At 53.9% G+C, this 15330-nt stretch overlaps 1 protein-coding gene across 2 annotated transcripts in view; it reads left to right on the forward strand.

Moving 5' to 3' along the window:
- Cdh4 (cadherin 4) overlaps positions 1-15330 on the forward strand; it is a 478258-nt gene that overhangs the window by 440278 nt on the left and 22650 nt on the right. For both annotated transcript variants that reach the window (NM_001419540.1, XM_039106754.2), the window contains exon 8: positions 12273-12410. In NM_001419540.1, coding sequence (NP_001406469.1) covers positions 12273-12410 — 138 coding nt within the window. The remainder of the gene's footprint in view (positions 1-12272; positions 12411-15330) is intronic.

The following is a 15330-nucleotide window of genomic DNA, read 5'->3' on the forward strand; positions in this document are numbered from 1 at the left end:
AGTAAACCAACTGTAACCTGGGAATGGTGCATGATAGGAGAGTTCAGAGATCCAGCAGGGCCCTAGACACACCCTTCTGTGTTACCCCTGCCAGTAACTGGTCTCCAGGGCCCAGGCACAGAAAGCTACATCTACGGCAGGCCCCAGTTGCAGTGAAAGCAAGACCATGCAGGGACACAAATGGCCTACACTCCTATGCCCTCCCCTGATGGCACTGGTCCTCTCAAGCCTGGTCCACCACACCAGCATCTGTGCCGTTCTTCCCGGGGGTCACTGGGGGTGGCTACCTCTGTGAGCTGGAGGTAGAGAGCTGGTGCCCACGACATCTTAGGAGCCATAGAAAGTCTTTCCATTTCATTGCCACGTAACCCCAGTCTCTTCCCTTGGAGAAACTGTCCTTGTGTGCTCAGTACCATGTACTCATTAGGCTGAGGGATCAAAAGTGTGGCACCATAGAGGGACCTGTCACTTGAACTTTGAGATGCCATTCACAACCTGGTGAGGATGAGGGATCTGTCCAGGAGGAAGCAGGCATTATGCCCTTGGCAAGATTGGTATGTTGATGGATCATGGCTCCTGGGAAGCTCAGTGACACCCAACCCCTCCTTCTTTATCTCTTCCTTCTCCTCCTCTTCCTCCTCCTCTTCCTCCTCTTCTTCTTCCTCCTCTTTCTCCTCCTCCTCCCTCTCCTCCTCTTCCTCCCCCTCTTTCTCCTCTTCCTCCTCTTTCTCCTCTTCCTCCTCTTTCTCCTCCTCCTCCTCTTTCTTTTCCTCCTCCTCTTTCTCCTCCTCTTCCTCCTCCTCCTCTTCCTCCTCCTCTTTCTCCTCCTTCTCCTCCTCCCTGCTCTCTGTCCTCCTCATTCCTTCTTCCCAGTGGAAGGGACCTCCCTGGTGGTAGGAAGCCCCCAGAATGTTCTTTCTCAAGTTCTCTGCTCAGGTTCTCAGCCTTGGGGGTGGGGGCCACAGGTAAATATAGTGTCTTCGTAGGAGGGCGCTCTCGTATGCATACTTTCCTGGTGCAGGTGTACGCCCCGTGCTCTGAGAGCCTTGCCCTGCAGGCTAGCTCCCTGAAGATGCTTCCTGCTGCATCTGTACTACACTAGCCTCACCTAGACACCTCACAGCACATTTAGTCAACTGTCCCCTGGCATCTGGAAACCAGAGAAAGGAGCACTTTCAACTGATGACACAGGGCCCAGCCAGAGCCAAGGCATTACCTGTCTCAAGAAGCCACGGACTATGTGGAAGGTCTAAGGGGGCCATTTCTCCACCACATCCACTTCCTGTTCAAGGCAGTGAGCGCCCCTTGGAAAGTGGGAAGCTCCCAAGCATGATTGCCATGCGTCTAATTAGGAGAGCCATATGAAGTGAGAGCTCCTGCGTGATTAAATGTCAGGAGAGACTTGGACGAGGTACGAGGGGCTCGAGTGCCTCTCTGGTCCCTGCCCCACCTGCTAATCCCGCTCATCTTACGAACCTTTGCTAATTAGAATATTTATGGCCTAATAGGAAGATGAGCACCACTCCTGGCTGCTCCGAAGGTGGGGACCGAGCTCGGAGGCAGCAGGGGGGTTGATTGCTGAGCTTCGAGCTTCGCTTCGTGATTAACAGCAGCCATACACTGCTCACACCTCCACTCTGACCCCCATCCCTCCCCCACAACCACCACCATGAGGCTGATTTTACTGTCGTGGGCTCCATCCAGTTCAGGTCTCACCACATCAGCTGGTCTCCTTCCTCGGTCTCAAATGCATCCCCATCATGGTGGGCCAGGTTAATTATCCCAGGGATGGAAGGAATCCTGGGGAAGGCCAAACCAGCCCCTTCCTCTTATTTAAACACTCTGTGTCAGATAGAAAGAGCTATGTTTCAGAGAGAGAGAGAGAGAGAGAGAGAGAGAGAGAGAGAGAGAGAGAGAGAGCCCGAGTGAAGAAAGACAGCACAGAGTAACTCCCACGCAGAGCTGTCAGCCTGGCCTCTGCACTTTCAAACGTCTCCTGACTCCAGCGTGCAGTGCATGGAGTCACAGGCCCCTCACCTCCCAGGCCTCGTGGAGTGCAGCTCCCAGGGTTCCAGCAGCACCATGCTATCAGACCTTTGCAAAAACAAGCCTTTTCTGTGGTAACGACTATTGATCTTTTTTTTCTTATCACAAAAGCTACTTCTCTTTGGTAGATGTCAGTCCACAAAAGGAAGTATCAGCCAGGCCTTCATCCCACAGCATGATGGGAAAGGCATGTTCTGAAACAGGCTGTGGCCTTCCCTGAGACTCTTGTGCCAGCCTGTCCCCTATGTTCCTGCAGATGGTCCTTGAAGCCACAGGGGCACTGAGTAAGTTGTGTGGAGCTGAGAGGACCCTTTTGGTTCCCCACACACACCAGGGACTGCCCTTTGTCTTCAGACTCTCCTGGGCTCCTTCCCTTTTCTTTGTCCCCCATTGGTGTCAACAGAAGTCAGAGAGGCCATTTTGGCTGACACCATGAAACTCCTAAGGCACAGACTGGACAGGGAACTTGAGGGTCCAGGGATAAGAAGGCCTCAGGCCTGGTCACCTCTATGCCTCAGAGCCATGGCTCTTTGTCCACTCAATCTGCTGTCCACTGGCACCACATGCTGGCAAAAGTCAGCATACTAAGGAAAGATAGCTGTCCCTACTTGTGGCCTCTTGTGAGCATGAAGATCCCTCAAGGACACCCTGTAAACATCTTGTCTTAAGCCGGATTGGTGATGGCCACCGCCTGAGCCCAGGCCTGCCACTGGTCTGAGATGACCTCCCTGTGAACAGAATTCCCGATATTTTCACATTCTAAGGCATATGCCAAGTACCGGAAGCTCTGATGCCTACTAACGTCTAAAATCCCAAAACAGACAAAGCCATATCTAGCCAGAAGACCGGGGGCCCTGGAGTCAGAGAAGATGGCCATCCCAGGGTGTGAGGGACAGATGATGCTCTTGAAACCAGGTTCCTAAGTGACAGGGGAGGCTGAGCCATAGGACAAGCCAGTGGTTTCAAGGACCATCAGTCAGGCTATATCCACCAAGAGGACCCAAAGAAGGATCCTGGAATCCATGGGCCTTTAACTTCCCAGAGCTATAGGAGCCTCAGCAGGTACCCAGGCTACATACAGATGGGGCATTATCTGGGCTCCCAACAACCTCATAGTGGAGGGGAGGGAAGGGTAGTGTCTTCATTAGGGTTTTGCCTCTGTAAACAGATCCCATGACCAAGGCAACTCTTATAAGGACAGCATTTAAGTGGGGCTGGCTCACGGGTTCAGAGGTTCAGCCCATTATCATCAAGGTGGGAACATGGCAGCATCCAGGCAGGCATGATGCAGGAGAGTTCTGCATCTTCATCTGAAGGCTGCTAGGAGAAGACTGACTTCCAGGCAGCTAAGATGAGGGTATTAAAGCCCACACTCACAGTGACACGCCTACTCCAACAAGGCCACATTGTCTAATAGTGCCAGTCCCTGGACCAAGTACATTCAAACCATTACAGGTAGGAATTGGGTTAGAAGGGAAGTCTCCCACCAGTTCCCAGCAGCTAGGAGAGAATATCTCAAACTGGGCTGAAGTGGTACCCAGAGACAGAGGTCAGCCTCTGGGAATGTGCAGTAGCAGTGTGGCCTATCTCCTCAGCTAGAAATAAAAGCCCATTGGGCCCGCTAACTACAGTGAGGATCACAGCTCAACCTGCTCAGGCTGGTTCAATCTTCATCCAAGGTCTCTCCCACCTTAGAGCCTCCTGTCAATGAGCCAGCTGTCATCTAACTGCCCTCAGAACCCACCAGGTTGGCACAGAGAGAGACAGACAGGCATGATATGTCCAAATAGACGAGCCAACCCAGGATGCAGGATAGCAGAAGCTCTCTGGGCCAGAAGTGAGGGAGAGACCCCAGGGTCCCTGGAGTCACTGTTCTAGTCCACTTAGTGTCCTACTGCACTGAACAGTGGCCCTGAAAAATGCACCCTCATCTAGCATCTGGAGGCCAGGGGCATCACTACCCCTTTGGAAAAACATCCTTGAGATAAGGCGTTAGGACTTGGAAAGGTCATCTGGACTTGGGTGCACCCAGACCTACAAACTGGGGTCCAGTAAGAATCAAGCAGAAGGAGATCTGAGACAGACACAAGGAAGACAGTCACCAGTGTCAGGAGGAGAGGAAGAGGTCTGAGCCTGAGGAAGAGAGGAGCCATGAAAGGGAGGACGGGGAGACTAGATCATGTGACGGAATAAGCACAGGAAGGGTTAGGACAACACTTGGTTATAACTGTGTCCCACACTAGAAGCACTGCTGCTTAGTCTACTAGGAAAGCCGCCAAGTGAGCTGTAATGGGATCTTATATTGTTCTGGGTTTTGGTCTGTTCTTACTTAAGGTCCCCCCTTAGACCACTCAGGCAATAAGTCAGCCGCGTGCCAGAAAGGCAGGCAGTAATATGGTGCGTGTACCCCAAGACCATCTCCACAGCTCTTGCTGCCACAGACCACCGAGTCCCTGCCCCATCTCTCAGGGTCTTCCTCTGGCATCTGGGCTGCCAGGTTGGGAGTTTTTCTGTGCCTTTTGTTCTTCTCAAAAGACCCTACCAGAGGTGGCCTTGCAGGAAGCAGGGGTGAGGTCTCCCTTCAGAGGATCTGGCTTGGGGACATGACGGAGAATCACACTCCAAGCAGTTACTCCATGGCCACACTCGTGTGTGTGTGTGTGTGTGTGTGTGTGTGTGTGTGTGTGTGTGTGTGTGTGTGTACATTGGCTCCGTCATGACTGTGTCAGGCCATCAGTAAGCACAAGAGAAAGGCAGGGCAGATTGCCACGGTAAAGGTGTCAATCGCTGGTGTGGCCTGACAGGAAACTCGGCAGAACATTGTAGAAAAACTGATGAGCGTCTCTGGCCATCCCAGGCAAACAGAGAGGCTGCTTGATTTTTAGACTTTTTACAGTACCAGGAACTGACCCCAGGGCCTGTGCTGGTTAGGCCAGGGCTCCAGCATCAAGCTGCATCCCAACCCAAGAGTTTTTAATCACTGACTCCACAGGAAAACATCCCAGCAAGGGCAGAGCAGTGTGTGGTGATACAGGCACCCCCAGGAGCAGGGCTGCCTGTGGGACACCACCCCAGCAAACCCAGAGATATCCAGGCACTTCCAAAAATATCCACCAATATTCAGACGTGTCCAGAAACCCCAGTGACATCCAGACATGTCCAAAAATGTACAGACACATTCAGAAACGTGTGACGTGTCGTTGGCAAGGACATCTGCGTGGGGATTTTTAAGTGGCCTCTTCTACAGTGTTTCCAGAGCTTTCCAGACAACACCTCCCTACAACCTCCGCTTGGCAGCAACTCAAAAAAAAACAAGGCCAGAGAAAGCAGGACACTGTCCTTCCTTTCCCAAAGATGGAAACAAAACCACAGAGCCTGTCTCAGCTACCTTCCCAGCTCCACTCAGGACAAAAGCATCAGACCAGGTCAAAACCAACCAAACCCCAGGGACCCAGCACCCTGCCACTGGTTCCTAACGTCGTTCTGGGGTCCAGCCACAGCCTGCCCAGAGAGCCTGAAAGGGCCCTGAAACATGACTTTCAGAGTAGGGAAGACATGGCCTAAGCGCCAAGGGTACTGGCAGCATCTGAACCTGCTCTTGCCCATGCTGCTCTGGTCAGGCTGACAAGGAACCCTGGAGAGCCAGGGGCAGGTGTCAGCAGAGACCCAGGGAAAAGCTGGAATGGAATGCTAGAATAATAAAGCAGCACCCATTCCCCTGTCAGGAGCCCTGCAGGACCCTCGGGGCTGTGCCCTGCCTCCACTCCCAGAGCTCTCCCACACTGCAGCCACTGAACTGCCTGCTCGGGAGAGCCCCGTGCTTTCTGCTCTTGCCTCTCCTCCTCTCCTCAGACCTCTTCCTTCAAGGACTACCAGAAGTGGCCTTCAGAGGCATGGGGTCAAGGAGACTACCATGGATGCCAAGGAAGAGATAGGAACATCCACAATGTGACCTTCATTAACCTCTAAGCACGAAGGGATGGTGACAGATCCAGACAGGTTGGTCTCAGTCCCCAGATCAGGGTCTTCCTGGGCTCTGACAAGCAGCAGGGCAGAGCATAGCTTAGCTCAGGATCACCCAGTCACAGCCCACAAGCCAAGTACAACCTGTGCCTGCTTTGTAAGTTGCACCGGCACATAGCCATACATACACACACCTCCCTGTACCCATCCACAATGTCCCTCCATCGGTCCGGACACCGAGACCTTTCTTGACTTTCCCTGTGGCAATCACCAGATATTGGGTGCAGAGTGGCCAGAGCAGCCCCAGGGAGTCCACATCACCTGTTGCAGCAGGGCGTTCTTCCGTGTGGAGACTCCACAGCCCCCACTTGTTCAGATCTGAGGTCTCAGACAGGCAGCCAGAGACGACAGCCGCAGCCACAGATGGATGCTGTGTCTATTGGTTATCTCTGAACTTTGCCAGTGTTTAACCAGGAGGCTTTGTACACAAATCCTCTGGATCCTTCTAAAGCGCGGGCTCTCGCCTCTCAGCATTCTTCTCTGGAGGGACTGGGAGGCCAGGAACTGCCTGAGCCCAAATGTCTACAACCTCTGTCCCCCTGACACCACCCCCTGGCTAGCTGCACCGGGCATCGCGTGTTTACCACTGTTTGCGTCTGAGGAGGAGTAAAGGAAAGAGTGTCAGAGCAGCACCATGATCCCAACCTGAAGCAGAAAGGAAGGTGTCCTTTTGGTGACAAGTGTCTAGGCCACAGTTTCCGTGGTTTCCAATTTCCCATGCATTCAGACAGGCCCACCCTTCCGGTCTCACCCCAGATACCACACAGCAGGTAACACCTGTTCACACCTCCATCTGCCCTTTTGGTCCCTCGAGCTTCCTGTACAGACGCACACGTGACCACACTCATCTTCTCCTGTGCACACACACATGTGACCATCCTGTACACATATGTGACCATCCTGTGCGCACGCACACGCACACACACATACACACATGTGACCACCCTCATCTCCTGTACACACACACATGTGACCATCTTATACACATGTGTATACACACACATGTGACCAACTTCATCTTCTCCTGTGCACACACACACACACACACATGTGACCACGCTCATCTTCTCTATCCTTTCATGGTTTTACATCTTGCTCTGACTAATACTAGACCTGTCTTTTGATAACTCTATACCCTCAAAACTGCACTCCCCAAACTTCCTGGAGTGTGTGCGCATGCGCGCGCACACACACACACACACACGCACGCACACACACGCACACACACACACACACACACGCAAACAACCACATGCACATACACACATATGCTCACATGCACAAATACAGATGCACATGCACATACATACATACATGCACAGGTGTGTGCACACATGAATACACACACACACACACACACACACACACACACACACACATCCCACCTCCCCCAGGACCTTAGTACGAACTATTCTCTCTGCCTGCCACAGTCCTCTCCAAGCATATTAAGTGGAGGTTTTTACTTCAGTTAGCAGCACATGACTACCACCCTCTGTCCATGGGCACAGACATTGCCATGATCTGAAGTGACCGTTTTCCCTTATTTACTGCTTGCTTCCTTCCTTGGAGCACTGCTTCTCGAACAATGCCCCCCTTGGGACACTACTACACTGCGGTATCTGCGATTGCTCCTAACACCCCATGGGCAGTCTATGGACACTGCCCAGTGCTCACATAGAGCATGGGACACTGGGCAGCAGAGAGGTCCCCATTCAGAATGACCTGTCCTAGAGTCAACCTTGGAAAGACAGGAACCCCAGGAGTGGCTCACAGGCTTCAGGAGGAGAATGAAGAGGAAAGTGAAGGGCGGCAGTGTGCAGCCTGTGGTTTGAGTCAGCAGCCTGGAGGCAGCGCCTGAGAGCCAGCGGGGTGGCCAGAAAGGTCTGAGAAGGACTCCTCAGCTCTCCCTGCTTCGAGCAGGGTCATTCCTGCCACTCTAGCCTCCTTCCTATGTCATGGGTGGTGCTCAATGGAGAAGAGAGGTAGACAACATGGCTGAGAGCAGAGCGAAGCAGCTGAATCCACCCTGTGCCAAGCCTGAGGCTTGCTAGGCTGCCGGCTCCCCACCGGCAGCAGCAGTGGGGAGGAGGGGCCGTGTGCACCCCACTGAGAAGAGCTGCATTCTCTCTGCTTTTGATGCAGCAGAAAGAGCTGCCTGCTGGAAGGGGATGGGAGGGAAGCCCACTCGTGTGTCATAAAGGCAGTGCCAGGAGCAGGTGGCAGGTCTAGGCAGTAGGAGCCCCCAAGTGGTTCCGTAGCACACCACCCTTCCCCCAGACAGTGGAGGCAGAGAGTTACCACCCCAGGCTGGAGCAAGCAATGCTGAAGTCTGAGCAAGGAATGCATCTTTTGACTCAGCAGCTGGGAGCTGAAGTTTAAAGATTTATTTTTATTGGTTTTGTGTGTGTGTGTGTGTGTGTGTGTGTGTGTGCGCGCGCAAGGGAGAGAGAAACAGAGACAGAGAGACAGAGACAGACAGAGACAGAGACAGACAGAGACAGAGACAGACAGACAGACAGAGGCAGAGACAGAGATAGAGAGAGAGACAGAGACAGAGAGAGAGACAGAGACAGAGAGAGAGACAGAGACAGAGAGAGACAGAGATAGAGAGACAGAGAGAGACAGAGACAGAGAGAGACAGAGACAGAGAGAGACAGAGAGAGAGACAGAGAGAGACAGAGACAGAGAGAGACAGAGACAGAGAGAGACAGAGACAGAGAGAGACAGAGACAGAGAGAGACAGAGAGAGACAGAGACAGAGAGAGACAGAGACAGAGAGAGCAGGCCCACAGAGGCCAGATGAGTTCAATCCCTGGAAGAATCAAACTCAGGTCCTCTGCAAGAGCAGCACACACTCTGAACCACTGAGCCATTTTTCCAGCTCCAGAACCTGGTTTTTACTCACATCCTCGAGTGAGGATGCTCGGGAAGCCCAAATCTCAGGGACTAGGACAGTCAGTGGAGGTTTGCCCAAGACCCAGGCCCTTGGAAGCCACCCTTTCTGGGAGCTCTGCTGTCAGTGTTGACTGCATATGGCCAAGTCCTCGTCACCAAGCATTCATCCACCTGGGCACCCGGTGAGGTGCACATATCTTTCCCCACTCCACCCCAGGCAAGGAAAGCCCCAGCATTAGGACAGGGCAAAGCACTCTGCCACACCGTGGGGCAATGCTGCTCAGTGGTCTGCGCACACATGCATCACCTTATCCTGGCACCGGATGCAGAAGTAGAGCGACCCACAGACAGGCAGGAATGCTCCATGACTGGATTCAGCCTGATGAGGCCCTGTGGAAGCCTGGGAACTCTAACCACGTCTCCCAGCAGCCCCGCAACCACGGAGGACAATGAGCACAGAGGCCCCTTGGGCTCCCAGGAGACAGAGCGGTCCATGAGAACAGTGCTGTGTAGCCCCTTCCACGATGTCCCAAGGCCAAGGTCTGCAGCCTATGAAGGCTTCCACAGGCAGCAGTGGTGTGGGGGGAGGAATGCATGCAGCCCGCTGAGGAGAGCTGCACTTTCTCAGGGGCAGTCTTCTAGTGCCAGCACCTTAAGCTGTGAGGCACACGCTGTGAGGTTCACCCACATACTGCAGTCAGCTCACCCAGGGCTACATCTGCCTAGGTCCCAGGCACTTTCATCACCCTGGGGAGAAGCCATACAGCGCTGGTGCCCCATCTACCCCCATAGGGAGCCTCTATCTGTGGGCTCGCCTGATGCAGACACATCGCCTTTGTAAAGACATCCTTGTGATTTTTCTGGACCTGGCTCATTTTCATCAGGCTCCGAGGTTCGTCTGGGCATAGCGGGTGTCGAAATGCTATTCCTTTTCAAGGCTGGGTGATACTCCACCATGTGGACACACTATGTTTCAAGTACTCTCCATGGGCTACTTGACCTTTGTGGGCGGTGCTATGTGCGCACTGGTGGGTGCCGTTCGTGTAGACACCTGTTTTTAGCCTTTGGATCCACACCCAAGAGTGGGGTTTCTGGGTTGCCTGCCAACTCTAGGTCCAACTTTTCACAGTTTCCACAGCGCCCTTGGACGCCCCTGCCCCACAGCTGGCCCTGCAAACCCCCTCACCTCACTCTCAAGCACAGAGCAGTCTCTAGATGGTGAGCAACAAAAGAGCAGCCTCAGCTACTCCACTTCTCAGTGGGGCAGGGGTCCAACAGTAGCCAGTGGGAAAGTCCAAAAGTATCAACCCTTGACCGGCACAGAACAGCCCTGAGCCTGAGACGGTCCCGAGACCCTCTCTGAAGGGCCAGCATGGCTTTGACCTCAGTGGATGATGAAGGGATTGAGGGAATGTCTGGGCTCTCGGCCTCAATTTATATCCCCCCTACTGACTGCCTGCTAGGATCAGAGAGCCCAGAATAAGTAGGAGGTTTGTCTTGTGGGTGAGGCAGTCTCAGCGTTTACTGGGGCAGCGCCTCAGGGGAAGTTGGGAGCTCCCAGCTATGGCTCAGCCTGACCTAGAGAGTGCAGCTAGCTGGGCAACAGTCCAGGGTGGCAAGGGACTCTGCCTGCCTACAGGGACACGCTGTGGAATCTTTGCTACTTTCTAGGGCAGGCCGACTGATGCATTATTGATGGGTGTTCTGCAGAATCTGCATGCTGGGCTGCAGGGATGCAGATGAAGGCCCCAGGGATGGCCGTTCTGGTTACCTTCCTGCTCTCTAACTTGAAAATGGTTGGATCACTTTTTATTGAATCCACTGGAACTCCACTGCTGATACTGGGGCCAGGTCTGGGAGCACGTGCCCTGTTCTCTATACCTAATGGGAGCTAAGGAAGGGGTGCCACAGGAAAGCAGTTGGCCAATAGGGATGAGCCCGAACATAGTGTGCCAACTGTACCCCACAGCTCCTTCTGTCTCTATGGAGGGGTAATTCAGGGGTAGAGGCTGCCAAACTCGGGTCCACAAGGACTCAGAGGCGGGTGGTAGACTCCAAGCATGGCTGGCCTGCTCCAGCTGTGATAAGCCAGGCTTCTAGGTTCCTGCAGTATTTCTCTCATCTTGCTGGACTAGCTTCCCTCCCACGGTCCTGCTGTCCAGAAGCAAGCCCAGCTCTCCCTCTAGTGGTGAGCTGCTGTACACACGCATGCACAGTACACACGTGAACCTACAGGTATGTACACACCTATGAATATATGCATAGATACGCACACAGGCGCACACATATTCCAACAGGCATTCGTGTGCACACATGCACGCGCATGTGTTCGTATATAAACATATATGTTAGAGAGAGGGATGCTGGTAGGCAGAGGGATGCATGGTTGGGTGGAGGGATGACCGATGGATAGGGAAATCCAGCTAGCTGCACTCTCCAGGTCAGGCTGAGCCCATGGCTGGGAGCTCCCAGCTTCTTCTCAGGCGCTGCCCCAGTAAGCAGGTGCTGCTTATGATTCTCTCAGAGCCAACGTCTGGAGCTCACACACACTTCCCTGAGTCATGTGATGAGAACTGGCCTCTCAGGAGAGCAGGAGTAGAGATTTAAGTCATCTGGAGGACATTCCAGAATGGTCCTTTCCACCCTGCCCCTCAGCAATGCCAGTGGGAAGTGGGCAGGGTCCCCACAGAGCTGCCCCCTGCTGGTCAGAGGCTGTCACTCCCACAGCATGCTGCCCCCTGGTCAAGAAGGGCACGTGATTCCAGTGCCTCTGCCTCTCAGTGAAGGCTGTAAGCAGAGGGGTCACGTGACTCTCTGGGTGCAGGCAGTGGGGGGGGGCGTCACATGACTCCAGCAGTACCTGATACAACGTATCACTATCCTTGGCTTGCCTTTCACAGACCACACCCGCGTCCAGGTGCTCACTGCTCCTTCACTGTGGAGCTTGTGAGCCCAAACCGCTGTGTCTTGTGTTTGCTAGCTTGTCGCTCGTCCCCTGACTCCAGTTCTAGCTGTCAGTTCAGCTCTGCATCAACAGTGGCATCTCTTACCCTGGCACCTTACAGACTGTCTTCTCTGTCACACTGAAGACTGTGCAGGTTCCTCTGAACCCTGACCTGCCCTTTCTGCCCTAACTAAAAGTGACTGAGAAACAGACATGGCCACAGCCTCCTTCTGACCGCCAGGCAACCACAGGTTCCCACAGCTCCGGGGAGTCCCAGGCAGCCTGTGCCAAGGACGAACCCACTGGGAAAGCCTGTATTCCCCATATACTGAACTGAGACTGACACACTGTCTGTCCCCTCCAGAAAGTCCAGCAGTACACGGTCATCGTCCAGGCCACTGACATGGAAGGAAACCTTAATTATGGTCTCTCGAACACGGCCACGGCCATCATCACGGTGACAGACGTAAATGACAACCCTCCAGAATTCACCACCAGCACAGTGAGTACTCAGGTTCTCACAGAGATGCCAGCCCTAAGCTGTAATCCTCAGGCACTTCCCTCTCTCTCCGTGAGGGCTGGGGTGGGGGAGGAACTGGGAGGATCATGGGGAGCAAGTATCAAGGCACAGGTGACACATAAAGTGCCAGCCACTTCTAGTGGGAAAGAATCCTGTGGAGAAGGCCCTAGGAAGTTAGGAGTATGCTGTGTCCCAAGATTAAGTGACAGCTGATACATTGCTGGTGCCTTTGTAAAGTCTAGGGAAGCCGACTAATCAGGCTACCACAGCATTTGGAGAGGCTTGTGTGACTGCATCAGGTACCTGACTGGGAGACACCCACCTGGACCTTAGCTCTTGGCATGTGTGCCCTTGAAGCAAGGGTCCCTTTCTACCTTGGTCCTCAGTGGACAGGGGCTAGTCCCTTGTGGTTCCCATTAGCAGACAGGGAAACTGGAAAAGACTGGCTACAACACTGGACACTGGGACATCAGAGGTCAAGAGTCCTTGCTGAGCATGTCTACCCACCTATGGTATAGAAAGGCCACTGTGGACCTCCAGTCATGGGCCAGAGGAACAGACCCGCCATCCCACCCCACCCCGGGAGGGAAGACTCTAGAGACAGAACTGTAAATCACGTGACCCCCATTTCTCCTGGATCCCCATGGAACAGCCATGTGGCAGGGAGGGTCCCTACCTGTGAGACCCTTAGGCTCTCTTAGTGTGCAGCAGACATAATAACCACTTCCGGATCTCCCAGCATTCTGTGGGGCCCTGGTTTCAGCCATCTCTCCCTCTGTATACCAGCGTCTGCCTCCAGGACTCCCAATTCCATGGATGTGACCAATTCTGTGACCCAAACACTCTGTGAGCACACAGTCCAGTCCATCCCTGAAGAGATGGCAGGCTACAGGCTAGGGTGTGCCATGGAGAAGGTCAGAAGGCCAGGACATGGGATTCCAGGCACACAGACGACAGGGAGCAGCTAGGACTGAACCCCGATAGTGGCTGCTACAAAGGAGAGGAGAGAAGTTGCCTAGATTCAAGAGCCTGTCCCCATCCTGTTCTCTTGGACCACAGCGCCATCTAGTGGCCAAACAGTAGATGACTGACAGCCAGAGTGGTTCAGGTCCCCTGCAGACTGATGCGAGTCCTGTCTGTCCCTCCCCACAAGCAACAGGTACAGGAGAAGGTTTGGCCAGTTGGCTCAACCTAGAGAAGCACTGGTGTTCCAGCCAGGGAGTCCTTGAGAAAGCTGGAGGGGCCTCTCTCTGGGTTCAGTCTGTTTGTTCTCCCTCTAGACATGAAGAAAGGCCAGTCAGACTCTAGGGAAACAGCCACTGACCCTGACATGCATGTGACAGCCCTGGCACAGACATCCTCTGCTCTGGGCCTGGATGGACAGGCCTCTAGAGGGCTTGCTGAGCAGAGCTCAGTGTGACAACCACCTTCTGTGACAGTGCAGGAACTCTCAGCTGTCAGGTTAGTGACAGGCCCAGACTGGGGCCACCCCTGGTCTAGACCATGCCTTGCCACAGCCACCACAGGAGGGCAGGGAGCTCACCCAGAGTAGCCTTGTCAGCTGAGCCAGCACCACACTCAGACACAAACCCACTGCCTTAACTAGACTTCAATGGCTGTGGTAAAACACCAGGACACACTCTGACCGCGGTGCATCGTAAAGGGCATAAACTCAAGGTGGGAGCTGAAGCATGGAGCCCCAGTCAAGTGCCATGGAGGGATACTGCTTTTGGCTTGCCTCTCGTGGCTTGCTCAGTTTGCTTTCTTACACCACTTACCAGGGAGCACCGGTCCCCCAGGAGGTGGCACTGCCCAAAGTGGACTGAGCCCTCCCACGCCAAGAAAATGGCCCCACAGACTTGCCTATGGGTAATATGGTGGGGGCGTTTTCTCCACTGAGGTTCTTATTCCTAAATAACTCTAGCTTGTGTTAAATTGGCAAGTAATAACAAAAATAAAATAGAAACAATGCCCGAGCCAGGCATTGGTGCCTTGGGTCCTGGCATTGTCATACAGAGAGCTGAGACCCTTTGCTAAGTTAGGGCTACCTGTGCTCCCAGGGATATACCCTTCTGCCCATACCAGACTGCTGGAGCACAGATATCAGGGTGCAGAAACCACACGACTCTCCCAACCTCTGGACCCCCACACCTACCCTCGGGGGCAGCCTTTGGATGGTATGGTCGCCATGAGAACCAGAGGGAAGCCAAGAGTGCAACTTTGGGCTCCTTCCCAGCAGAGGAGATGGCACACCACAGCGGCATGAACGGCTTTGAGGAGCACTCCTTGGGAGGAGGGTGTTCCTCACACACCGATGGTGCAGGGAGGACCCAGCCTGCCTCCCAATCCCACCATGAGCCCCAGCCATGCCACATCACTCACTCCAAAGAGCACTGAGAAGGCTGTGCTGGTCAGAAAGGACAGGAGACCCCCAGATGCCTTGGCTCAGAGATAGACAGAGAGCCAAGAAGCCCCACTCCTGTGTCAAGTAGATAAATCCCATCTCAGACTATCTGTGAGATTGTCTGAGGTCAAATTTAGCAGGGCCCAAGCTGGCAGCTCGGACTCCAAGGTGAGGCTCCTGCACCTCCTAGGCCCCTGCCCAGACCCTACAGTGGCGCCTGAGGAGGACCGCAGTGAGAAAGCACCCTCCCTGGTAGCTCCAAGGGAATTTCTTTCACCCTCCTGAAGATGGACCAGTTCCACCCATGGTTCTGAGCCCTGTCTGGCCTGGACCACCGCACACAATCTAACTGAACTCCATCTCCTTCGTTATGTGTGAGCCACCCCGGCAGCCCCCACGCCATCTGTGAGAAGTACATGAGCTTTGGAGAGAACAGCGGCCTTCCTGCTGGGGCACAGAAGAAACCATTCCGAGGCAGCCAGCACTGTTGCTACAAAC

Source organism: Rattus norvegicus, chromosome 3, assembly GCF_036323735.1.
Source record: "Rattus norvegicus strain BN/NHsdMcwi chromosome 3, GRCr8, whole genome shotgun sequence".
In the NCBI taxonomy this organism is placed as follows: Eukaryota; Metazoa; Chordata; class Mammalia; order Rodentia; family Muridae; genus Rattus; species Rattus norvegicus.